This window comes from Equus przewalskii, chromosome 26 (assembly GCF_037783145.1).
Source record: "Equus przewalskii isolate Varuska chromosome 26, EquPr2, whole genome shotgun sequence".
Taxonomy (NCBI): Eukaryota; Metazoa; Chordata; class Mammalia; order Perissodactyla; family Equidae; genus Equus; species Equus przewalskii.
The window spans coordinates 19022290-19047778 of record NC_091856.1 but is presented as its reverse complement, the minus strand read 5'-3'; the positions used below and the strand labels follow the sequence as shown (position 1 = coordinate 19047778).

Sequence of the window (25489 nt, the reverse complement as noted above, 5' to 3'; positions counted from 1 at the left end):
CAGTGGGAGAACTGGGACGAGAGCCTAGGCCAGTGTGACAGCTGACACCGCCACCTGGAAGGTGCGCTTTCCGGGGACAATGGGTGATTTCTGTCCTGCCTTCACGGAGGCACGTTGGGCCAGTTCTCGTGTCTCTGGGCCTGGGTTTCCCCGCATGTCTAATGGTGGTTTGGACTAAAATACACCTGGGGTGGGGGAAATGACAATACCCACCCGCCCCATAGGAGAGGACTGAGCATAGCGAAGAGCTCGCATGAGTGTGCAAGAAAAGTTGATTATTACTACCGTCTCGAAGCGGTCCGTTTCAGCCACGAAAGTTTGTGATTCGTGGCTCGCTGCGGCTCCGTGCGACCTTGCACAAGGTCTTCGCTCGCTCCGGGCCTCGGTGTCCCGTCTGCAGCCGGGCGGGTCCCGGGCGGGGCACGCACCCTCCCGGATCTGGGCGATTTCCAGTCCCGGAGCCACGGCCCAGTCCTTGGGGGCGGGCCCCAGGCAGCCGTCTCTCTGCGATTGGTGGATCCTCCCGAGGCCACGCCTCCAGGGGGGCCGCGCCCCGCCCGTCATAGGCCGGCCTCGGGGATTATGCAAAACGTCGCCGCCCCGCCCCGCGCCCCGATTGGCGGCCTTTGTTTGCCGCTCAACTCCAGGAACCAGCGGCGCGCGGCGGGCGGCCGGCCGGCAGGTGAGCGGCGGGAGGGGTCCGGCGGGTCCCGGGCGGGCGCCGGCGCCGGGCGGGGTCTCAGTTTCTCCGTCGGGGGAATGGGGAGGGAGCGTGGACGGCGCCGGCGGGCTGCGATCCGCGGCCACGGCGCCGCTGTCGGGCTCTCCCACGTGGGCACCCCACGCGCGCGGGAAGGAGACGGATGGCCGCTCCGGGAATGGGAGGGGGCCCCGGACGGGCGATCGGGGTCCGAGTCCGACCCTCCCGACCGCGGGGGGACCGCAGTCTCCACCCTCCGACCTCAGTCTCCGCCTCCGCACGATGGGGGCGTTGGCTGCGTCTCTCCGGCTGGGGCTGGTCGCAGGGAGGGCGCAGGGAGGGGAGGGGTCCCCAGGGAATCCGGGGGGTGGACCTTGGCGGGGCCTCGGGCTGTGTTTGGGCGGAGGTGTGGCCCGGGTAGCTGTGGTTACCCGGGAGGTGGGACTTCTCGGTCCTGCGATTTGCGTGAGGCTTGCTCACCCGGCAACAACCCGCGCAGTCTGACAACTCGAGCCGCGCGCCCTCCCCGGACGCCTAACGCAAGTTTCTTTTCCTCTTTTTGGCAGGGGGAGGGAGAGCGAGGCCCAGCGGGAGGGTGGGCAGCCCGACAGCGGGAGGAACTGGAACGGACTGCAGAAATCGGGCCAGCCTCTCTTGGTGCACAGCTGGAGAGACTGAGGCCCAGAGAGGGGGCGCGGTTTGCCCAAGGGCGCACAGCAGGCCAGGCGCAGAGCTGGCTTCTCCACAGGGTGATGGGGCTGGCGGCGGCAGAGCCAGAGCCTGTTGCCGTGCGACCCTGGACGGGACTTTTCCCTGCTCCTTTCCCTGGTTTTTGTTGAAAGTCATGACAGGTTGGAGCGGATCATTACCTAGTTTCAAAACCTTCTGCTTCTGGGTGAGAAAGTTGGAGAGGAAGGTTGCTGATAACAAACCGGAGCTATTGGGGTGCTGAGGAGAGAAACTGAGACAGGCTGCGTGAAAAGAGACATTGTCCCTGTCCTCTAGAACAGAACGAGAAGAAATGGCCCAAACTGAAGCACGAAGGACTGAGGTTAGATACGTACAGGGACTTCCCAAGAGCCTCCTCTTTAGTTGGTGCGTTTTATTTTTTTGGCTGTTGGTTTCGTTTTGTCAAGCAAACAGGATTTCTGCCCAGCCTTCTGAACGGTCTAAGTGTGGCTTGGGGGATGGAGCCCATGGTGTTTTGGGGACGATTTGGGTTTCTTCCCAGCAGCGATCCTGGCTTTTCCGCAGGAGGGAGAAGGTCCCTTGTGGGGACCCTGCCTCCCGGAGGCAGCGGTTTGCGTTGGAAACATGTGATTTGGGCTGATTGTTGCAAGGGGATTTCATCAGCTCCCACCGGCCTGCAGGGCTGCCGGGCGCCGGGGTTGGGGTTTCCAGAGAGACAGGAGCCGCCCGGCCCCGCGGCCGTCGTGCTGAGCGGGTGGTTTGGGGACGGCGGGCACGGCCGGAGCCGTTTACCCCGTGAGGGAGGAGAGAGCGTCTTTCTAAGGCAGCCAGCTGCGTCCCCAGCGCGGTCCCAGGTCCCCTTCTGCTTCCCCAGGCCCGGGACGTGGGGCAGATCTGAGGTCGGGAGTCAGAGACTGTGGTTCAAATCCCCAGCCCGGCTTGGGCTCTGAGCGCCTCAGTTTCCCCCTCCGTAAAATGGGAGTGGGAATGCCCGCCTCAGTGCCACCGTAAGGCTCAAGGGAGGTGGCATCCTGGGAAGCTTTGCTCCGCCCGCATTCTAAGTTTGGAGATGAGGAGGCTGAGGCCCCAGGAGTTTACTGCAAGGAGTGAGGGCTGAGAGGGCAGGCGCTGTTGTCTGTTTTATCCCCGGTCCCCAGCCCTACACATGGTGTCCCATACACTGTTGTGGATTGCCTCAGTTATATCACTTAGTGTTCACATTGTTGCCATGGATGGGTGCTGTTGTCCTCCTTTTACAAATGAGAAGCCTGAGGCTCAGAGAGGTTAAGTCATTCACCTGCGGTCACACAGCTCTTCTTTGGGTTTCGTCCGTCCTTACTGGGGGATGTTGCAGGAGTGTGTCATCTGATGAGAGCTGACTGTGTGCCTCTCTTCCCCCACTTGCTCAGTGGTACCATGTTGGTGGCTTGAAATTGGCCATAGTAAGGGTGTTTATACTATGGAAATCAATAAATGCCACATCAGGACTTTTTCTTTTCTTTTCTCTTTTTAAGAGAGTTGCATGTGAAGGGTGTTGGGGGATGGAAGGCGGGCCTTGCTCTGCATGGCAGCTAGGAGTTGAGGGTTCCTGGTGGTGCGGGAAGCCCCAAGAGAGCCAGGCCACGAGGCCCACGCCCCGCGGCAGCTCCCTGAAGTGTGGGATTTGGGAAGGAAGCCTTTATGAGAGGTGGCTGCTCGTCTGTGATGCCAGCAGCACATCTCTGTGACTTGGGGACAGGTTAGCAGGGACCTGAATTTCAGGTCAAAACGTCTGGCCTCTAACCTGAGGGTGACAGCCGTGGACAGTCTTTAAGCAGAATGATGCTCTAAGAAGATTTACCGGGCAGCATGTGCCGAGGGATTGGAGGCTGAGTCGGGGGTGGGCCGAGAGAAGAGGCGCTGGTTGGCCGGAGGAGCCCCGAGGAGGCTGACAGCGCCCCCCCGTGCTCAACTGGGCGAACGCCTTGTCCCGTGACTTCACTCTGAGAGGAGGGTATCAGAGATGCGTGGAAACACGTCTACGGTCAGAGCTGCCGGAGTTGGACCCAGGCCTTTCTGCCCCCAAACCCTCGAAGTGTTACTTCCTCGGTGCCCCCTCCACCCCAGCCCACAGTCCCTTCTTGGCTCTGATCTTCCTTGCCAGGCGTCAGCCGAACTCCAGCTCGGGTGCTGAGAGACCCCCTGCTCCCAGGGCGGCCCACGCCGGCCCCGAGAGCCTGGTCGGCATCCTCCCCTTCGCCCCTCCTGCTGAGCCTCTTGTGGGGGAAGAGCCGGCGATCAAAGCCAGAGTGGGATGCTCAGCTGTCAGTCTTCTCCGAGTCATGGGACCACAGCCAAGGACCAAGGACCAGGAGGGGCCTCGGGGTCCAGGAGGCTGCACTCAGCCCCCCTAAGTCAGGGATTCCTTTGGAGGGTAATGCTTTACTTGTGGGTGCAGACTTAACTGTGCCCCTCATGTGCTCTGTGACTTTGAGCAAGTTGTGTAACCTCTCTGGGCCTTTCCTTGTCTGTTAAACGCCTGATGACAAGGCTCCCATCAGACAGCACGCACTGTGCCCTGAAGTGTTAAATGGCTGAGGCAGGGGACTGATTGCTTCTTTCCTTTTTGTGATTTTCACACATTCCTACATGGCGCATCGTGGCTATATGTGCAAGAAAGAATGCACAGTATCAGAGTTTAAAAAGAGAAAGATGTGGGATGGGAGTTGTCACAGAATGTCACCGAATGTCACCAGATGTCAGAGCTGCAAAGAGTTTCACAGAGCCAGGCCACCCTTCCCAACTTTCATGGGCGGGAAACTGACAAGGGGCGTGCCCCAGGCCTCAGAAGAATGGAGCACTTCACAGATGTGCTCAGTGATGGCTTACGTTTGTTTGGGGTTTTTTTGGTTTTTTTTTTAAGATTTTATTTTTTTCCTTTTTCTCCCCAAAGCCCCCCAGTACATAGTTGTATATTCTTCGTTGTGGGTCCTTCTAGTTGTGGCATGTGGGACTCTCCTCAGCATGGTTTGATGAGCAGTGCCATGTCCGCACCCAGGATTCGAACCAATGAAACACTGGGCCGCCTGCAGCGGAGCGCGCGAACTTAACCACTCGGCCACGGGGCCAGCCCCTGTTTTGTTTTTTTAAGAATAGTAAATATTGGGGCTGGCCCGTTGGCGCAGAGGTTAAGTTCGCACATTCTGCTTCGGTGGCCTGGGGTTCACTGGTTTGGATCCCGGGTGTGGACATGGCACCGCTTGGCAAGCAATGCTGGGGCAGGTGTCCCACATATAAAGTAGAGGAAGATGGGCACGGATGTTAGCTCAGGGCCAGTCTTCCTCAGCAAAAAGAGGAGGATTGGTGACAGGTGTTAGCTCAGGGCTAATCTTCCTCAAAAAAAAAAAGAATAGTAAATATTTGTTTTACTCTTATTTTTAAAGCAACTCTTAGTTTTAGCAAATACACGTAAGGATAAAGAATAAACTTGCCTATAGTTCTACCAGTGAGTGGTGATTATTGTAAATAGTTTGGAGCACCTTTGTCTCTCTTTTTCCCTTCCTCCCTCCCTCCCTCCCTCCTTTCCTTCCCTTCCTCCATATTTCACTGTTTTTTTCTTTAATGGACTCAAACTAGATCTATATTATATTATAACCGGCTTGTTCACATAACATATCACTATTTTTTACATCACTTCATTTTCTTCTACCGTTTGACTTTTAATAGCTGCCTGATCTTCCTTTGAGTGGAGTTATAATTTATTTCAACGATCCCCTGTTACTGGACAGCGAGGTTGTTTCCAGCCTTTTCACCCACTTCGAGGTTCAGTCGCAAAGTGGTTAAGATCGTACTGTCTGGATTCAGACAGCTCGGTTCAAACCCAGCCTCCCCTCCTGTGAAGCGGGCGTAACCGTTCTCCCCTCCTTGGGGTGGCATGAGGTTAAATAATTGCGTCCTCAGCCGCGGAAAGGCTGTGACATCGTAATGCTGTCAGCAGTGCCTCCCTGGCACATGCACAGTTTTTCGTCTGCTGCTTTTCAAGGGGCGTGAATTTCAGTGTGTATGTGGGTGTGAGGTGGGTGTGTGCGTGCTTGGGTGTGTTTTGCTCCCGGTGGCCACACCTTCCTCGTAACCCACGGTTCAGTTGGCTGAGGAAGGCCCGTTTCCTCCCCCCTTAACTGTTCAGGGCAGGGACACTCTCAGCTGGGCCAATGACCCCTGCAGGTAGTTGGGGGCCCCAGGGAAGAGGGTCCCAGGGTGATGGCACATTTTTCTCCACTTGGGGAGGCTGGCTGTCCCTTTTGGGTCCAGGACCCAAAGCTGGATCTGTGGCTGATACTGAGGAAGCTCCAGAGCCTTGAAGATTAAACTTGGTCCTGCAGGGAGCAGGCCATATGGGCGTTTCACGGATGTGGCCAGAGTCATTTGTGGGTGAGCTCTGTGCCAGCTGGGCACTGGGCCAGGACATAGGCATGCAGTCTCCTTTCTCATCCCAAGGAAACTGTAAAGTTAGTATTACCCCTCATTTTACAGATAAGGAATCTTGGGTTCAGAGAGGTTAAGCAACTTACCCAAGGCCACACAGCTTTCAAGAGAGAACCTGGAGGTCTCTGCCCATAAAGCCCATGTGCCTTCAATCCCTGCGGCCTGGAGCCTCCCATGTGCACGCGTTTCTGCTTCCGTGGGCAAGTGGAATCAAATGAACCCGGGAGACTGAGTGCTGGAAGGTCATTTCTGAGACCCCCAGAGAGAATCTCATTAAGCCCCAAGGTTACAAAGCTAAGAGAGGGGAAGATGCTTGTCCAGTGTCACTCAGGCTGGAACACGGGTCTCCACTTCCCAAGCCAGGCTTCCGCTGGTTCGTCTCAGTCCCCTCTGAGACCCTCACCATCTCCTCCGCCCCTCTGGATTTTAACTGCGGGGGTAAATGCAGCCACCTGGGCAGCAGGGAGTGGGCGACTTCCGGGTGGGGTTTCGTCTCTCTCCCAGGGCCAGGAGGTGTTGGGAGCTCAAGGAGGGCCGAGGACGGAATAACCTCACCTTCGGCCCCCAGGATCCTGAAGTTACCCGCCCCTGGTGCCCCCCAGGGTGACTGAGAAGACTGATGGTCCCACAGTACCCCTGGGCATCTCAGGACCTTGTGTGCAGGAGTGACTGACTGTCCAGGGCTCGTCACGTCAACCAGTGATGGCCGTCCGGTCCTGGGCCGTGTCCGGGGCGGCACTGGAGGCTTCAAGACAGACAGACTCACCTGCAGTGTGGTCGCCGTGCCGGCACCTAGCGGGGCTCAGGAGTGACTGTGGAGGGAGGGAGGATGGAGGGGTGGCGGGGCGGGGGGCAGTGGGACAGCGGGTGGCGTTAGAGCATTGTGACCCAGGGGCCAGAGGGGACAAATGGCCAAAGGCTCGATGGGCTCCTGTGGTCAGCACGGCAGGATGATGAAGACACAGCCGGACGTGGGCAAGATTCTGGCCAAAAAGTACTCAGGCCTCCTAATGGGGCCCAAGGTGTTTTGTTTGTTTGTTTTTCCTGGGTGACCGGGCACAATCGCTTCCCCATCTCTGAGCCTCAGTTTCCCCACCTCTACGATGGCCTCCTCCACCTGTCCTGCCTGCTTCCCAAGGCTGGTCTTAAGCACTGAGGGCTTGAAGGATGAGAGAGCGCTTTAGAAAACCAGCAGGCTCTGTGTGGGGCCAGAGCCTCTTATCAAGTTAGAACCCGGGTCTCATCCGGCCTGGGTAGCAGCGCTCTCCTGCGGGCTGTGACAGTGCGAGCACCGAGCGTGATCCTTCAGAGTCAGTCTTTGTGGATTTGAATGTCCGCCGGCACTCGCTGGCTCCGTGACTGTGGGCGAGTTGCTTGGCCTCTCGGGGACTCAGTTTACCGGCCTGTAAAACGGGGACGTCACACCGGCCACGCTGGGTAGTTGTGAGGGCCGAAGCCGGGCTAGGCTCGGGCTGGATTCCGTAGATCACACAGCGTTTGTTTGCAGTGCCCTGACTGCGGGTCAGGACCTGTGCTGCATGGGCACTGCCATCACCAGCGCTTCCCAGAACCCCGTCGTCAGGGAGCCAGACCTGCCGCTACCTCCACATGGTGAGTCCCCGGGGAGGCCCCCCCACCTCCCAGCGCCCAGGGCTGAGAGCTACAGGTCGCCTGGAGTTAACAGGGAGAAGAAGAGTGGGGTTGGGCGATGAGGAGAGCACCGTGCGTTTGTCCCAGGAATGGCACGGAGCCCGTGTGGCCAAGGGAGGGTGGAGGGGGACCGGTGGAGGGAGAGGAGGCAGGGTGGCTGCCAGGGGACGGAGTCCCTGCATCTTTCTCCGCGATGGGCAGCTCTCCGAGTGTTGCAGGCACGGAGCGGCTGGGTCTGGACGCTGTTGTCTCGGGAAGACGCCTTTGGTGAGTGAGAGGAACAGATGGAGGAATGCAAGAGCTGTCCGGGAAGGGCACTTGCAGGAGGGCTCGTAGGGGCGCGGAGATGGGCAGACCCTGCTGAGCTTGAGGAAATAAACTCAGTCGGAGTTGCCGATGTCTGGTGAGGGGCTGTCAGGGAGAGGCAAGTGTCCAGGATGACAGTCGGTCTGGCTTGTGCACCTGGGAGCGTCCGGGGAGAGATGGGCGTGGAGGGCCCCGTTTCGGACGTGTAGCTTCAGTTAAGTAGAATTCGGCCTGTGGGTGGAGATGGTACCTGGAGGAGGCACCGCACGGGCAAAGGCAGGGAGGAGGGGGTTGAGGCTCGGCGGTGGCGAGGAGATGGAACAGAGTGTGCCGCACAGAAGGCTGTTTTCCGGGGGGTTCGGAGCCGCCCTGAGATGAGTTTGGGGTTATCCAGGGGCCAGGGGGCGTGCCTGGCAGCCACCTGGCGTTGATGGCAGTCCTGCCTGGGTTATTGGCCAGGGAGGGAGGGCAAGTGAGTGATGGGTGTCAGGGGAGCCCGCCCTTCGCACAATGGCCCACAGGGTTGCCGGAGCTGGCAGGGAGGGGCCTCATTAGGGTTTGGCTCTGCTCCACGTGGGGCTGGGGGCTGTGGGTACAAGGCAGGGAAGGGGGTGGGGGGGGTGACTGTTGGAGGAGGGTGCCTGGTTCTGGCCCTGGCTCTGCCAGGTTGTCACAGGTGGACCTCAGGGAAGTCCATTCATTCATCCCTTCATTCATTCATGTCCCAGGCCCCTGCTCTGCCCTCTGCAGGGTTGGGCTGCTTGAATCCGGGCAGCAGCCCTGTGGGCTGGCTACTCTCCTGATCCCCATTTCCCAGATGGAGAAACTGAGGCTCAGAAAGTTGGAGCCTGAAAGGTCACAGAAGCAGCAGGAGGCGGGGCGGGATTGGAGTCCAGGTCTGCACTGACTCTCAGATCCCCTTTTCTCTCCACGCTGGTGGTTCCCAGACCTGGCTGTGCAGGTGGATCACCTGGAGGGCTTTGGGGGCGACACAGAGGCTACAGTCTTTTCCTTTTTCTTTTTGTTTCCTGAACCGGAATCCCTGGCTCCTGGGCGGAGCCAGAGTGGGGAGCCACTTACGGGGCCTGAAGCCCGAGCTGCTCCCCCCGCCCCACGCCCCCCATCTCCGGCTTGGCTCGCTGGCTCTGGGCACACAGCTTCGCTGTTCCCCAGCTGGAAAGCCCTTCCAGAATACTCTGCCGCCAGCCCTTCTTGTGGCCCGCTCCTGCCCCTCTCGTCCTTCGGGTCCGTTGCTCGAATGTCACCTTCCTACAGAGACCTTCTTGGCTGTCCCCACACCCTCCTCCCCACCCCGTTACTCTCTGACCTGGGGGTTCTCCACCAGGGCCGCCTGTCCCAGTCCCCTCGGACACTTTAAATTCGCCGATGACCAGAGACTGATTCTGTGGGCCTGGGTGAACCCTGGGCATCAGGATTACCAAGAGCAGCCGGCTGTGGATCCCGACGCCGTCGCCCCCTCCCCATCTTGTTCACAGCTCTCTCTGTGTCTGTTTGTTGTCTGTGTCTCTGCTAGAGTGGAGCCAGGGCTTAGTCTGTCTTGTGCCATATTCCCAGCACCTTGAAAAGCACCCGGCACACAGTAGGAGCTCAGTAAGTACCCGTCGAATGAGAAACAGGACGAGGGGGGCTTGGGAAAAGGCAGCTTACCCTCTGATGAGTCCTGGGAACAACAGGGAACATTTGCCTGATCAGCCAGTTCCGCACTCCATGCCGCCGGGGAAATCCCACAGTAGCTGCAGGCCCAGCTTGGGGCGAGGACAGTGGGTGGGATGGCAGGAGTCATTGCAGCCTCCCTGAGATGTTGGGTCACACATGGGACAGAGCGTCAGGGCTGGAAGGTTGCCAAACAAGCATCCAGTCTGAGCTTGGAGGCCTCATGAGGAAGGGAATCTTGGCCAAGCTCACACCCTACAGGACAAGGGTTGTAGAAAAAGCTCCCAGAGGGTTGAAACTGCTAGAGGCCTCTTTTCAGGCTCAGCATGCTGTGTGACCTTGGCCTCGCCTCTGACCTTCTCTGGGCTTCAGTCCACCCAAGCTGTATTTTGGCTGAGATGGTCCCCATCCTGCGAAGTTTCCACAAGTCCTTCCTGGGCCTCGCCGAAGCCCTGCACGGGGTAAAGCTCCTCCCGCTCGCTCGCACTCTGCGCAGACAAACCCCCTCCTTCTGACAAACACTTGTAGGAAATCAGGCTGGGCGCTTCCTGCCAGGCGAGGCGGCCGCAGCCGCAGCTGGGGCAGGGGGGCGGAGGCGGGGAGCGATGCTCGGCTGTGAGCTGCTGCTCGGGCTGGCAGAGCAGCCTGGAGGCGGGCCAGCGCGCCATGGAGGCAGGGGGCTCCCCAGGTTTGGAACAAAGACCTCACACGTGGGTCCCCTGAGCTGGGGCCGCGGGATGGTGGTGGAGCCCGAGAGAGGTAGGGAGCTGAGGAGGGCGGGTAGGCCATTCCCTCTGGACGGGCCAGTCACAGACTTTGGGACAGTCCGGGGCGGCTGGACCAGCCCAGCCAGGAAGTTGCAGCTACGACAGCGACAGCTGCGTTACTTCTCTCCCAGAGGAGGGTCACCCGGCGCCCGGGGCCGGGGGCATTTTAGGGGGGTTTTGTCAAGTCTCGGGATGCTGGGTTCCGCTCCGAGCTCTGATTCTGATCTGTGTGCACTTGGATGAGCGCTGGTCCCTCTCTGTGCCTGGGGCGTCCTCAGCTGCACATGCAGAGTTCGTCCCACAGCTGCTAAGGGGCCCCAGACGTGATGCCCGATGAGGAGCAGGCAGCAAGGGGTCCCCCCAACTAGAGAATGGCCCCCTCTGCCACTAAGGGCAAGGAGCGGAGCCAGGGAGGGTCCGGCAGATGCAGCCCAGCTCTTCCGGCTGGCGGGACTGGAGTCCGCAGTAGCCGGGGCATCTTTCCTCTCTCTCCTCGGCCTCTGCTGCTGGAGGGAGCTGGGGGCAGGCGGGGGTACGTGCGGGGGGGCGGTGGCTGGAGGACTCGTTTCTGCACAGCTGGCGGGGACCCCTGAGAACACAGGTCTGTGCTCAGCAGCTGTTCAGGGAGGGCAGCCGAGTTCGGAGGAGCCGGGCCACTTGATATGGGGGCTGTCTTCCTTCCCCTTCCTCTTGCCCCACCCCCAAGTCTGATGGACTTGGTTTCAGAAGCACAGCACCCTGGGGCCACACTTCCTGGCTCGAGGTCCTATGAGAGCCGACCGCTCCTCTGTGGCTCAGTTTCTGCATCTGGGAGATGTCAGGGTCCGGGTGGGAGCAGCGGGGGTGCCTGGACAGCCCTCGCTGGATGGGAAGGGGCTTCAGAAGGCATGGGGAGGCAGCGCCGGGCTGCATGGCGGCAGTTGGCAGAGGAGAAACCAGGAGTTAGAGCCATAAAGGGAAGGGTCCTCAGGCTTGGAGCCGCCGAGGGGGCAGAGAAGCCCTGTGGGGGTGGCCGACCCGCTCGGGAACTGGAGAGAGAGACCACAGGGGTCTCATAGACCCCAAGAGAGAGTCGGGGCAGGGCTGGCCGTTGGAGTGGGGAGACTACAAAAGGAGAGGGGACTGGTTGACGCTTCCTTGTGGCGCTGGTCGCTCCACGGCTGGCAGGGGACCCGGACCCCCACAGCCCAGCCTTTGAGGGGACTCAGTGCTAACGGGACTCTCCTGGGCTCAGCCCCTAGTTCACGCAGCTGGAGGCTGGAGCCAACCCACTGCCCTAAGGAAGGCTGGCTGGAGCAACCCTGCCTTTGCCTGCCATTCGAGGACCCCTACCCGGAGCTGTCAAGTTCTGTTCATGCTCTCAGACCTCTGTGCCTTTGCCTATGCTGTTCCCTCTGCCGGGAATGCCCAACTCCGTTCTTCTCCCCCAAATCCCCTTTGTCTCTCAACCCCGACTTAATGCTTCCTTCTTTAATGCCTCTGCTGGAAGGGACCCCCCATTTGAAGTTTTGGAACACTTTTCCTCTTTTCTGTATTCCTTGTGTCTCATGTGGTGCTGGCGCACAGTCCGAGGTTCTTAAAGTTAATTTGTGCTCACTGGGTGCTCAATACTATCTTTGTTACTCTGAAATGGGACCTCAGGGAGGAGGGAGGGGGTTCACGGATCTGAGGCTGTTGCCCCCGGGAGCCGATGAGTCAGCAGGAATCTCAAAGTTCATTTAGCCGGTCCCCTAGCCCCCAGCCTGCCCAAACAGGGCGATACCGCCTTGCGGTCACAAGAGCAGGTGGCATTTCTCCGTTTCACAGTGACGAAAACGTAAGCGCAGCAGTTCACTGTGGAGTAGCAGCACCAGGCCCAGAACCTGGTCTCCGGTCGCCCGGCCTGCTTCTCTTTCACAGCAGCCAACTGAGTGCCTGTCCTTGTCCCAGCCTGAGGTTGCCATGTGGTTGGCACTCATGTGTGTTTGTTGACTGACTAGCTGACTGACCGGCCCCAGGCTCCGTGGCACCGAGGGCCGTGTCTTGCATGGAAGACAGAGTCCTCACTCAGGAGAGGCTCACAGGTTTTGGGGCCTGGGGAGCATGTGCAAAAGTCCAGCTAGGGACCACAACTGCCTCTGACATCAGGCTTCCCCTGGTCACAGTGAGATTTCTGTGATGACTGAGTCATCCCAGGAGACGGGATCTTCCTCTTTGTGCGCCCGGAGGCCTCTGTGATTGGGCAGGCTGCTCTGTGGCTTGGCTAGAAAAAAGCCCTTGAAAAAGTCAAAAAACCACACAACTCCCCCGGCCCCTTGTTTGGCGGAAGTTTCGGAATGAGAAAAGCAACGGGTCTTAGCGCCTCTCGTACCTGCCGTGGTGGCAGGAGCAGAGAGGCCTCACGGGCAAAGGGCGGGCCTTGCCTGGGGCGATGGTGGAAAATGCAGACTCCTGGGCCCTCCCCCAGGGCCACTTTGGGTCAGCCTAGGAATCTGTATTCTCAGAGGATTCGTAAGAACACTGGAGCTTAAGGCCCACCAGCAGGGACTCCCAAGAGGGGCACAGGCCCCCTAGAAAGTGTAGGAAACAAGGATTAGAATTTCTCTTTAAAATATTTATTTTCTACCACATCTTTTAAAAAACCCATTTTTGGATATATTTTTTCTAATGCACATAATGTGTTATGAGAATACGTGTATATAAAGTTAAAAGAAACGTATATTGGGTGCGCCAGCAAATATATTTTGACTAACGAGTTGTGTGATTTAAAAAAATTTTTTTTGGAGAGCACCGGGCCAAAATTGACAGTTCCAAGTCATGCTCTGTCACCAAAGGGTGATCTCGGCCAGGTCACTCTGCCACCCTGACCTCGGGGGAGAAACAGTCCTCCGGCGAACTGCTCACCTGTTCGGGGTTAGGGCAGAGGGAGAAGATGTGGGTACGGCCTCCAGACACAGCCCACAGGTGGGGGTTGTGGGGGGCTCCCAGGGGGACCTGGAGGAAATTCTGGGTGCCGGGGGAGAGGACAGAGGCCCTGTCCAAGGAGACAGGGGGGACTGTTTCCCTGTCTGTCCCCTACCCTGGGGCACTCAGCGCTTCCCTGGCTGCGAGTTCCCTGGGGAACCTTCTGTCCAGAAATAGTTGCCTGCTGACTTTTCTCAATGTGCAAATCGAGGCTTTGACCCTGACGCAAGCGCTCACGAGGCCACAGGGGTGCACACAGACGCGTCTGTTCCTGAGGCCTGGGGTTACCCTCCGTTGTCTCTGGCCCCTGGAGGAAAGAGCCGCGACCTGGGCCGCCAGGTGACCTTCCACCCAGCTTGTCCTGACCCCCGTGGGGCTTCGTGCCTGCCACAGAGGAGGCTCTTGGGGGGGGTGGTGTCGGCCACAGCGGGAGGGTGGGACAGGAGGAGGCGGGAGGAGATGCGAGGGAGAGGAGGGCCCTTCCGCTGCCACAGGTCCCTCTGTGCCCAGGCTCGCCGCGTCTGGTTCACTCTCCTGAGTAGCCGGAGAGACGCTTCTAAGCCGGACCTCGACGTGCTCTCTCCGGCCTGGGATGTGCTTCCAACACCTGAACAGAACCGGGGGGGGGGGGCGCCCGGGTGGGGCCACCACCTCCCCTTGCCCGCACTGTCTCTGCCAAGGCGCCCAGCCCCTGCCCTGTACCATCGCCATCCATAAACCACTTCTAGAGCGCCCCCCCCTACCCAGGGCCTTTGTGCTCGCTGGTCCCCCTGCTGGAATATGCTCTTTTTTTTGATTGACGTGAACTTCACTTAACATAAAATTAACCATTTTAGAGTGAACAGAGCTCAGCTGCATTTCGTCTGTTTAGAATGTTGTGTATCCACCACCTCTGTCTAGTTCCGAAACATTTTCATCACCCCAGAGAGAAACCTGTGCCCGCTCAGCAGTCACTCCCCATTCCCGCCTCCCTCAGCTCCTGGGAACCGCCAGTCTGCTTTCTCTCTGTGGATTTACCTATTTGGGTTATTTCATATAGAAGGAATCAAACTATTTGTGACCTTTTGTGACTGGCATCTTTCACTTACCATAATGTTTTCGAGATTCACCCTTGTCGGGGGCGGGGGTCAGCCCTCCATTCCTTTTTCATGGCCGAGTAATATTCCACATGTGTGTATACCACAAATTGTTTATCCAGTCAAACATGGAGGAACATTTGGGCTGTTTCCAGCTTTTGGCTCTTGTGAATAGTGCTGCTGTGAACATGTGGGGACATATATTTGTTTGAACCTCTGTTTTCAATTCTTTTGGCTACTGGAATGTTCTTTTCACTGTTCCCCCACTCCCAATCTGAATTGTTACCCGATGGGGGGTTAGGGGACCTTCCAGAGGAAGTGGCTTCACAACAGGACATTCCCCGACTTCCTAGGCCTGCACTGGACCCCTCCCATGCCCCCCATCATTTCTCACCTCGGTTTGCAGTCGGTTCTCCATTCCCACGTGAATGTGGCCTGTGCCCCACGCCTGGAGGCTGCACACAGTGCCCACTGCTAGCACGCCTTGAACACCTGCCGGTGTGCCGGCCGCTGGACCGCTCACCCTCTGTCTCAGGTGCTTCTCCAAACTCTCGCAGGAGAGAATTACCATCCCAGTTTTGCTGGTGAAGGAAGTGAGGGCACAGTGACTTGCCCAAGGTCACATAGCCTCAAGGGGCTGAGCCAGTGACTCTGATTCCAGAGTTCCTGCTGGTGACTTCTTGTTCTGAAAAGAGGAGGGGACTGGACGAGTAATGCTGTCCTTTGATTGTGTCCCCGCCAGGCTGCAGGCAGGATGGTTGGTGCTGAGAGGAGCCGGCGGTGACTCTGGTGCCCATGGTGGCAGCCCTGTCTCCCGAGGATGAAGCAGCCCAGGTGAAGTACAGGCCGGGCCCCATGGCCAGCTCGGGGACGCAGGTCCACTGGGCCGGGCCGGGCCTGGGGGAGGGGTCCCGGCGGCGGCGCTGGGCCTGGGCCGAGGAGCAGCAGGAGGCGGATGGGTGCGGCCCACACAGCTGGGGAGAGGAGGGCCCCTTTGCCAAGGCCACCAGCCCCGAGCTCCTAGACGACTTCCACCTGGCCCAGCAGCGCCTGCAGCCGCTGGAGTGGGATGCGGAGCCGCGGCCCGACGGGCGCCAGGATTCCGGATCCGGAGAGTCTGCAGGAGAGGGTGAGACTGGCCCCCAGACCCACGTCGGTGACCCCCAAATGTCCCACCTCCTGGCAGGAGGAGGGGAGCGGGAGGGAGTTCTAGAAATTTTTTAAATTACAATCTATGGAGTCCGTGATTAAAAACTTTAAAAGATTTAAATTCCCCAAGTGATGCTGTCCATTGCAGAAAAATCAGAAAATAGGAGCAAAAACAGGAAAAACTAAAAATTACTCTTTTCCATATGCATATCTATACAAATGTAATATGAATATGGAAGAATCTTCTAAACTATCTTGTAACCTGCTTTTCATAACTTAATAGGAGCATTTTCCCAGCTCCTCAAATTGTCTTCCACAGGGCATTCCTGTTGCCTGTGTGGGAAGTCTGTGGTGTGGATGGTCTGTAATTTGTTGGCCAATCTCTTACCGCTGGGCATTTAGGTAGTTTCCGGTTTTTGCTATGGTAAATAATGCAGAGATGAATGTTATTAGTACCTCTCTGTGCACTTGATTTGATAAGATCCTTGCTAATGTAAATTGCTCTGTCCAAGCTTTAGGCCCATTTTAAAATTTTTACAATTCCCAATTAGCCACCGGGAAGGCTGGCACCCCTTGCTTTCTGGAATAACTGTTCCCTTTGCGTCAAGACCAACTTAGACTGAATTCCTAGTCTGGCTGGGCGAGTCCCTGCTCCTCTCTGAGTTTTGGAGTCCCTGTCTGTGAAATGGGAGCGGTAATACCGCTGAGAATAGGAAGAGCTTGTATGTGGTGCCTGTTGTACTGGGAACGGGGGTGAATCGCCCCGGCTCAGGAGTCTGTGAATCAGGCAGGCACCACGTGGATGGCAGAGAAGCCATTAGGCTGATGGTGGCTGATGTCGTTACCCCAAAGGTCCTCATGCCTGGTCTTCTTAAGGTGGGGTTGGCCCACAGCTCCCTGCTTGGGAGCCGTTTCCGAGCTCTCCCTCAGGGCACGGTGGCCGGGATGCACTGGGATGACAGGGCAGGGGCACCTCTTCCTGAGGGCACGTGGTAACCCCTGCTGTGATGTAACAGATGCTGCCTGGCCTGTGCCCTTACTGGGTACCAGGGCACAGGCCACATCTCCTTTTGCCCTCACCACCCTCGGATGGACTAGCCTCCAGCTGGAGTATGGACTCTCAGAGAGGTCAGCTCCTTGCCCGTGGCTCCCAGGGAGGGATCCGAGGAGCCAGGATGGGACCAGGGCTCCCTGGCTCCAAAGCCCACTGTCTTCACCCCATCGCATGACCCCCAGCAGCAGAGACTAACTGGCCTGTGTGGCTGGGACCTGGGTTCTAGGTCTGGGACTGCTCTGAACCACTGTGTGATCTTTGGCAAGTTACTTAACCTCTCTGGGCTTCAAATGTGCTGCTGTAAACAAGAGTGGCTGGCTGAAGGGGATTTTAAGGAGCAGGAAGACGTGGAGGTGCCAAGGGTAGGGGAAAGAGCATGGGGGAGCAGGGAGCGATACAAGGGTTATGACAGAGGTGCGTGTGGCCAGAGCAGAGGCTGTGCTTGGCGGTATCCAGATCGTGTCTCACGAAACCTGAGCTCTATCCCAGAGGCTGACACCGGGTCTAGGACAGAGTGGATGCTAATAAACATTGGCTGCATGGATGATGCATAGATGGGTGGGCGAGTGATGGATAGGTAAATGGATGGATGGGTGAGTGGTGATGGATAGGTGAGTGGGTCAGTGGATAAGTAGATGGATAGATGGATGGGCAGATGATGGATGGGTGAGTGGGTGGGTGGATAAGTAGATGGATAAATAGGTGGCTGGGGGGGGTGATGGATAGGTAGATGGATGAATATGTGGGTGGGTGATGGATGGGTGAGTGGGTCAGTGGATAAGTAGATGGATAGATGGGTGGGTGGGTGGTGGATGGGTGAGTGGGTCAGTGGATAAGTAGATGGATAGATGGGTGGGTGGGTGGTGGATGGGTGAGTGGGTGGGTGGATAGGTGGATGGATGGATGATTGAAAGAATGGATGGGTGGATCAGTGGTGAGTGGGCAGGTGGATAGGTGGATGGATGAGTATTTCTTGAGCACCTACCATGTAATAATTACAACAACTATCTATTTTCTGGGAACTTTGAGTACCTTGTTGTCCTCCCTCCCTCCCTTCTTTCATTCTTTCCACTCAGTCAACAAATATTGAGCACCTACTCTGCAAATACAATAGTAAACAAAAACAGAAGGCATCCTTGCCCTCCTGGAGCTTACAGTGTAGTGGGGAAGGAAAAATATTAATGAAACAATCACATGCATAAATGGAAAACTGCAGCTGTATTTCAAAAGAGAAGTATTCAGTCCTATTTAAAGCCTTTCAGATGGAGAATTGGAGCTAGCTAGGGAGATCCGAGACGACTTCCTTGATGAGGTCAAGGTTGAGCTAATGCCTGAAGGACAAATAGGAGTTAACTAGGCAAAGGGAGGGAGAGAAGACCCTGGCAGGGGGATCAGCATGTTCAAAGGCCCTGTGGTGGGAGAAAATGTGGCATGACTAGAGCAGGGAGAGACTGAGGGAGATGGATCAGGAGAGCCAGTGGGGGCCAGAGGCAGGGACCTGAGGACCAGATTAAAGGTTCAGCTCTACCTGGGAACAACAGGAAGGTATTGGTGAGTTTCAGGTGGGAGATGAGGGGGAGGATTGAGATGATTAGGCGGCTACTGCAGTGGTCCAGGCAAGAGAGGATGTTGGCTTGGGCAGAGGTGGTGGTGCTGGACTTCCGAGCAGTGGATAAGTTTGAGAGCTCTGTAGGAGGTGATCGTGACAGGACCCGATGACAGATTGGATTATGGGGGTCAGAGGGAGAGAGATGGCAAAGATGCCTCCCAGGTTTCTGTCTGGTGCAACTGGATGGGATGGTGTCGCCATTTGCTGAGACGGGACACACTGGGGGGACAACCGGGTTTGAGGTTTGAGGTTTGAGTTTGGAGGACCTTTGAGACAACTAGAGGAGGAGTTAGGTAAGGACTTGGCCATATGGGGGGCTCACTGGGGTTCTTGCCATCACTGTGTGATGAGGAAGTGAAAGCCCAGAGGGGTGAGATGACTTGGGCAACGTCACACAGAGTCCAGACCCGGGACCTGCTAAGCGATGACCTGTCATTTCAGAATTCGAAGCAGAGGATGTGGACGGCCCAGAAAGTTCCAACTTGCCTCTCAACTGGCTCCCCCAGCAGCATCCTCAAGCAGACGTGACTGAGGAGGAGCCAGATGAGGCGCTCGGAGGTCCCGAGGTCGAGCCAGCTGGAGAGAGCTCCCCGAGATTGGAGCGTGAGACTGATCTCAGCTCGGGGGGCGATGGAAACGCCAGCCCCGTGGCTCAGGGGTGGAGTCAGGCCACAGGCTGGGTGGCTTCTGGTAAACAAGCCAGTGGAGACAAACTTCCAGAACATTCTGAGGTCAACCCAACTGTTGATCTCAGCTCTGTTAGGTCCTGGAGCAGTGGGACCGTGAGCCTTGACCACCACAGTGACAGCCTTGATTCCACCTGGGACGGAGACACCAGTGTCCCCCAACCCACCGCCCTGGCAGAAACTTTATCACAGAGCCCCAGCCACCACCTCCTAGATGCGGACGACAGAACTGGGGGAAGCGTTGCTGTGGCAACCCCCTTGGAGTTCCAGGACTCTTCAGCATCCCCGGCCCACAGCCTCCGGTGTCCTGCAGGTGCATGGAGGAGAGAAGCCACCAGCCTCTCCTGCCCTCAGCCCAGGGACAGAGCCTGGAAGCGGACCCGGCCATCACCGAAGCCGCTCCCTTCCCGATTCACCGGTACCATCAGCCCCCTGAATTCTCCGCCAAGGCCCGCCCGGCAGGACAGGCCGCCACCCAGGCAGGGAGCCACTCTGGCTGGCCACTCATCTTCTGATACCCCCAAGTACGGCCGGGGGCGGCTGAACTACCCGCTGCCCGATTTCTCCAAGGTGGGACCCCGGGTGAGGTTCCCCAAAGATGAGAGCTACCGGCCCCCCAAGGCCAGGAGCCACAGCAGGGAGCCTCAGGGCCCTGCCAGGCCGCTGATCTTCAAGTCACCTGCCGAGATCGTGCAGGAGGTGCTGTTGAGCAGTGGAGAAGCCTGCCTGGGGAAGGACCCACCACCCGCCCACCCCATCACCAGGGTACCGCAAGAATTTCAGACACCTGAACAAGCCACCAAGCTGGTCCATCAACTCCAGGTGAGCCGGACTCATTTCTGTAGACGTGTCACCAAGGCACCTGCTGGCCTGGGTTGGAGGCTGAGTGGGTGGGTGGGGGGCCTTGGGGCTGGCCCAGGAGCCCCTTCCTGGTGGAGGGAGGGTTGTACCCCAAGCCCTTTGCTCAGCATTCACGCTGCAAGGGTCGTCCTGTTTGTTTATTTTTAACTTCTGCTGGGAAAAAAATGCAAAAGTTATACAAGGCGAAAAGTCATATAATGAACCCCCTGTACCCGTCACCTGGCTTCCACCCATGTCCCCATCACCCAGCTCCCGGCAACCCTTTTCATCTATGGCCTCACCCCTTACCCGACTCGCCTTACTGGAGTATTTTGAAGCAAATTTCAGGCTTCTAATCACTTTACCCGAAAATATTTTAGCACATACATCTAAAAATAAGGATTTTACTTTAAATATAACCACAATACCATTATCATACCTAAAAGTTAACGCCTGTTCCTTAATAGTGTCCAATAGCCAGTCAGTGTTCAGATCTCCTATGTGTCTCGCAAATGGCTTCTTGGTTTCAGTTTGTTCAAATCAGGGTCCAAACACTGCTCAGTTGTGTTGCATTCCCCAGTGTGTCTTTCAAGTTTCCCCCCACCATCTTTTTTGTGCATTTCTTTTCAAATCTCTTTCTTCCTTGTTGTTTATGTGTTGAGGATGCAGTTCTGTCGTGTAGCATCTCCCACATTCTGGACCTTGCTGATGCATCCTCTGACGTCTCTTCATTTTGCCCTCTCTTTGTCCTGTATGTTGTTGGGCTGGGCTAGAATCTGTTTATTTCCCCTTTAGACCGGGAGCCCCGTGCAGGCAGGGGTGTTTGGGCAAGAGCACGTCATAGGCGGTCCCTTCAGGAAGGATGGGATGCCTGCTGGTCCCTCATTCGTGATGCTGGCGGCCACTGGTGGTCATTGCCTTGATCCAGTCCCTCCAGGCCACTGGGGCGACAGAGTGGCAGTATTGTAACACCGTCATTCTGTCTGCATTGATTTGCCGGAAATCTTTTATAAAGTCAAACTTTCATCATCTATTTGGTTACCAAGGTCTCGCTCTCATGCGAAAGATGGGGAAAATGCTTGATCCTGTCGTTCTCATGACCAGTTTTCAGAACCACGTGCCAGTTCCCTAGCATCCTTCACAGGTGACCAGTGATGGACGTGACATGCTTGAATGAAGCCCCTCCGTTTTGTGTGAGGGAAGTTGTGATTCTGAGCCCATGCAACTGTGATGTGCAAGTCTTCTGTTTTCCCGCCAAGGGATCCTTGGATGATTCACTCAGCCATTAAAAAACACTTATGAGGGGCCGGCCCGGTGGCTCAGTGGTTAAGTTTGCACATTCCGCTTCAGCGGCCCAGGGTTTGCTGGTTCGGATCCCGGGTGTGGACATGGCACCGCTTGGCAAGCCATGCTGTGATAGACGTCCCACATATAAAGTAGAGGAAGATGGTCACGGATGTTAGCTCAGGGCCAGTCTTCCTCAGCAAAAAGAGGATTGGCAGCAGTTAGCTCAGGGCTAATCTTCCTCAACAACAACACAAAAACACAACACTTAGGAAGCACATGCTGCTTAATTACGGGGAATAGGGCCGTGGGGAAGGCTGAATGGGCCTGAGCACTCAGAGCTGACAGACGGGCCGGCGGTTGGGACAAATAAGCAAGAAACTGTGCTCCTCTGGAATGGGGGTCATGCATCAAGGTAAACCAGCCAGAGCCTCGCGTCCCAGACTGGTTGTTGGGGACAGTGGATGAGTTGACCTCCTGTCTCTGACACTCTGGAATGTGGGCAGCGGGGTCTGTACTGCACGTGAGTCTGAAGGGGTCTGCTCAGCACCCACCATTGAGCTCTTCCACTTTGAGGAACGCAGAAGCTGCCTTTGGTGGGGTGGGTTCCCTGCCGGGGGTCCCACAGCGAGGAGCCTGGGCGAGTGACCGCGTTGCTGTCCCTTCCTGCAGGAGGACTACCACAAGCTCCTCACCAAGTACGCTGAGGCCGAGAACACCATCGACCAGCTGCGCCTCGGGGCCAAGGTACAGGCTGGGGTGGGGTGGGCGTGTAGGCCCGGGGTCCCCCCAAGATGACACTTTCCCATCGTCTTCAAGAGGGGCCACTGCCTCCTGAGACCCTGGGGACAGTGGAACCCAGTCCTCATTCTACCACAAGGTCCCTCTGTGACCTTGGGCAGCGACCTTGCCCTCTCTGGGCTCAGTGTCCTTTACGGTTGAGGATCTTTGAAGTCCTTGAACCCTAGAATCCGGGGTAGCCAGGAATTTCACCAGAAGCTCTCACCTTCTAGATGAGCTCTGGCATGAGACCACCTGGGCTCAACTCCTGGCTCAATTACTGACTTGCTGTGTGACCTTGAGGAAGTTGCTGGGGCCCTCTGAGCCTTAAGAGAGTAGCACAGAATTTCTGCTCAGCTCCTGGTACTTGTTTCCTGGGCCTGATCCTCCCTGGGTCACACCTTTGCTTTTCTCCTTCCCGGCTGTCTCACCCCCGGCCTGGATGCCCCGTGTGCGGGCAGGGGGAGTATGGATGGGAAATCGATCTGCCTCCATCCCACCCAGCCCCCACCTCGACTTGAGAGGAGGCTGTGAGTTCTGCACTTGGGACCTTCCCCTTTTCTGGGGTGAGACAGGAAGTGGGGCCCCTGCAGCCCCTTGTGGCTTCCTGCTTCCTCTACCCTGCTCTTGCCCCATCAGACAACAGGGAGCAGGGGGGGATGGGAGCTGAGGTGCAGAGATGTGGACCCTCCGTCAGGCTCAGCCCCCTCCCCAGCGTCCCCAGGCTGGCCTGCCCCTGTCGAGCTCCAGGCCCCCTCCCCCATCACAGCGCGGGGTTGGGGGGGGGCGGGGCAGGGAGGGGGCTCTCAACCATCTGGAGGGTTCTGCGAAGTGTGGGCGGAGGCAGCCTTGTTGAGAAGATGAGAAAATGGAAGGGGCCCTGTTCTAGGAGCATGAGTCCCACTTTGTCCCCATACTTGCCTCTTGACCCAGGCAGGTCCCTTCCCATCCCGGCCACCCTGGCACCTCTGTGATAGGGGTTAGTCAGGCCGTCCTCCTGGGAGCCAGCGGCTCTGCCTGATGTCCTGAGGCTCCTTCCAGCTCTCTGCAATGCTGAGCGCGGTTTAGGGGCAGAAGGGAGGGGGTGCTGGGCGAGGACAGAAGAGGGGGCTTGGCGAGGCATCTTCCCCGGGGAAACCACATTCTCATGGCGGCAGACTCCTAGAAGGTCCGAGGGGAAAGGAACTGGTCATCAGGTGCAAACCTTCAGCTCCCGCATCTCATCTTACAGATGGGGAACCAGGTCCCCAGGAGGGGCCGAGGCTGCTGAAGGTCATGGTCAGGGGCAGAGGCTCGGAGCATCTCCTCCCTCCTTCCCTTCCTTCCTCCTTTACTTATTTAAGGGGGTGAGTCAGTATATGGAAAGCATGGAGCTGGCACCTGGCAAGTGCCTCCTACGAGAGGGGCAATATTATTATTACTAACAGTATTAACATGAAGGTGTCTGTTGCGTGCCTGTGTGTGCCAGGCACTGTGTGGGCCCTGGCAGGGGTGGACAGTGTGCTGCCTCCTCTCATGGGCGCTCCCTGACCCAGTGGTCGGGACTCAGGGCCACCCCATATGCAGTCCCCCAGGCCTGGCTGGTGACCCAGACCCCTGTGTGTGTGTGAGGGGTGCACAGGAGGGAAGATGGGCGAGGCTGGGATTGGTCCCGCGTCAGCTCTCTGGAAGAAGATTCCTTGGCCCGTAGATTCTCCTCCATTGATGGGTGAGCACAGGTCAGCTGGCCTCTGCTGGAGGCAGGACAATGCTCTGTGGCACCCCTGTCTCACAGCCGCCCTGGGGCAGCAGTACAGTCAGAGCCCACTGTTCCAACGTGCTGAGGGGGATGGAGCCTGAGTGGGGAGGGGATTCGCCGGGTCCCATGGGGCCTGGGGGAGCCAGGCTTCCCACTTTGTCCAGGGTTTTGTAGACGCTACGCCCCAGAGGTTGGGAGACACCAAGTGGCTTCCTACTCCCAGCCTGTGCCAGGGTCCCTATTCACGGAAGGGTTACTGCTTCTGGACGGCTCCCCGGTAACTCTACTCAGAGCCCCCAGGGGCAGGGCTGGACCTCATGCGAGGGAGCCAGGCTGGGGACGTTGCCCCAGATACCCAGGCCAGGCCCGGTGGGGCCCTGGGGCGGGAGACTGGCCTTGGCAGAGCAGTGAAGGGTGCCTGGCCAAGTGCACTGCCAGGGCCACCTCACTGGAGCCCCGTCAGGCCGGTGGTGGGGTTTGCTCAACAGCCCCAGCTGGTAAGGGGTTGAGAGTTGGGGGTTAAACCCGTGTCTGTCTGATTCCGGAGTGGGTGCTCTTTGCCCCATGCCTGGGTGAGCCGGCAGGCCCTGGCTCTGGGCCTGTGGTAGAGGCACAGGGACAGGAGGAATGAGGGTGTTAGAGTGATAACAATAATAATACGTGATGGTTACTGACTGCTGTCCTAAGTGATTTACCGTTGGGGAAACTGAGGCACAGAGAGGTTCAGTAATTTGCCCAAGATCACTCAACAAGTAGGTCCCAGAGCCCAGCGGTGTGGCCCGAAAGCCCACTATTGCCACCACACTCTCCGGCAGAGCCAGACTAGATAATTTCGGGGTCTACAGCTGGGGAGGCTGACCAGGGCATCCCGGGGCCTGGCTGGGGAGCACCCCTGGATCCGGAGCCTGGCCGTGGGGCTGGAAGGCTGCGGGCAGAAGCCTGGGTTGGTCGGGGGTCCCTGCCGGGCTCCGTTCTCTAAAGCAGGCGGGTGTCTCACCAGAGTTTATGGTGGTTTTGAGCGTCAGCTGTGCGCTGCCACCTCCCTGCTGCCCCGGTCCCCCATCTCAGCTGCAGGGGGGCCTGGAGGGGCTGAGGAGACCAGAAATTACCCCAGAAAGAATGGGGGATGACACCACGCTGCCTTTCCTAAAGCGAGCGTTCTGCTGGTTGCTGGTTGGTCCAGAAGCCCGGGTGGAGCGGTGGGGTGGGGGTGGGGGCAGGGGCGGGGGCGTGAACGTTCAGAGGAGGTGGGGAAGCACTTCCTGTTCTCCCCCTCCCTCCCCTCCCCGCCCCATTCATAAAGCCATTAGCATTTTAAAGGCAGAGAGAAACCCATCTGTGCAGAGAATAGTCACTTAACCCAATGTTTCCCACACTCGCTGGCCCACCCCCCACCCAGGGGCCTGATTAACCCCTGAGGGAGCTACTCCAGGCTCAGGGAGCACTGGGGGGACACGTGGCTTGCAGGGGGCGCCCTGGAGCCCTGGGCTGGGTCCTGGCTGTGTCCTGGGAGATGGCTCAGCGTTGCCCACCCCCAGACCCCGGCTTCCTGGGCCTCTGCACAGGCGAGGGCCCCTCGGCTTCAAGCTCCTCCCATCCCTGACACAACAGGGCCTGTGCTGGGAGCTACTAGTTCTGTGGCTGGCCAGGTGGGGCCTTGGGGGGGCTGGGCCTGAGGTGGGGGAGGGGCAGAGTGAGGTAGTGGGAAGTGCACAGGAGGGCTGGGCCTCCCCCTGGGATTTGGGTCACCTCAGGAGGAGAGGAGTGCTGGTGGGCAAGCCCCCACAAGCAAGTCTGAGCAGATGGCCAAGGGGATTATTAAAATCCAGCTTTGTTCTCATCAGAGGCTGGGCCAGAAAGAGGGGGAGGCAGTGCGGGCCAAGCCACGTGGGCCATTGTCTCTTTCTTTGGAGTAGGTTTTTCTGCCATAGCCGGGACGTGAAGAGCAGCTTAAGCAGGGTGAGGCTGCCTGCCCGGGCATTAGGGAGCTGCCCCCACCAGGCCCACCCTCCACAGCCCACTCCTGACCTTGGGGCAGCCGGGGCAGCAAGATAAGCTACCTGACGTCATGAGGAGCGG

General features: G+C 57.9%; 1 protein-coding gene across 12 annotated transcripts in view; it reads left to right on the top strand.

The window, feature by feature from the left end:
* The first annotated feature begins 451 nt into the window (after nucleotides 1–451).
* Nucleotides 452–25489, top strand: part of AKNA (AT-hook transcription factor) — a 102574-nt gene continuing 77536 nt past the window's right edge. For 2 of the 12 annotated variants that reach the window (XR_011533567.1, XM_070596322.1), the window contains exons 1-4: nucleotides 452–682; nucleotides 15013–15399; nucleotides 18524–19590; nucleotides 21565–21639. Coding sequence is in view for 11 of the 12 variants with exons in the window: in XM_070596322.1 (XP_070452423.1) it covers nucleotides 15066–15399; nucleotides 18524–19590; nucleotides 21565–21639 (1476 nt within the window). In the remaining variant the exon portion in view is untranslated. Of the gene's footprint in view, nucleotides 683–1133; nucleotides 1240–1690; nucleotides 1752–7361; nucleotides 7466–10104; nucleotides 10244–15012; nucleotides 15400–18523; nucleotides 19591–21564; nucleotides 21640–25489 lie in introns of those variants that run through there. The other 10 variants (XM_070596324.1, XM_070596318.1, XM_070596326.1 and 7 more) reach the window with 9 other exon arrangements.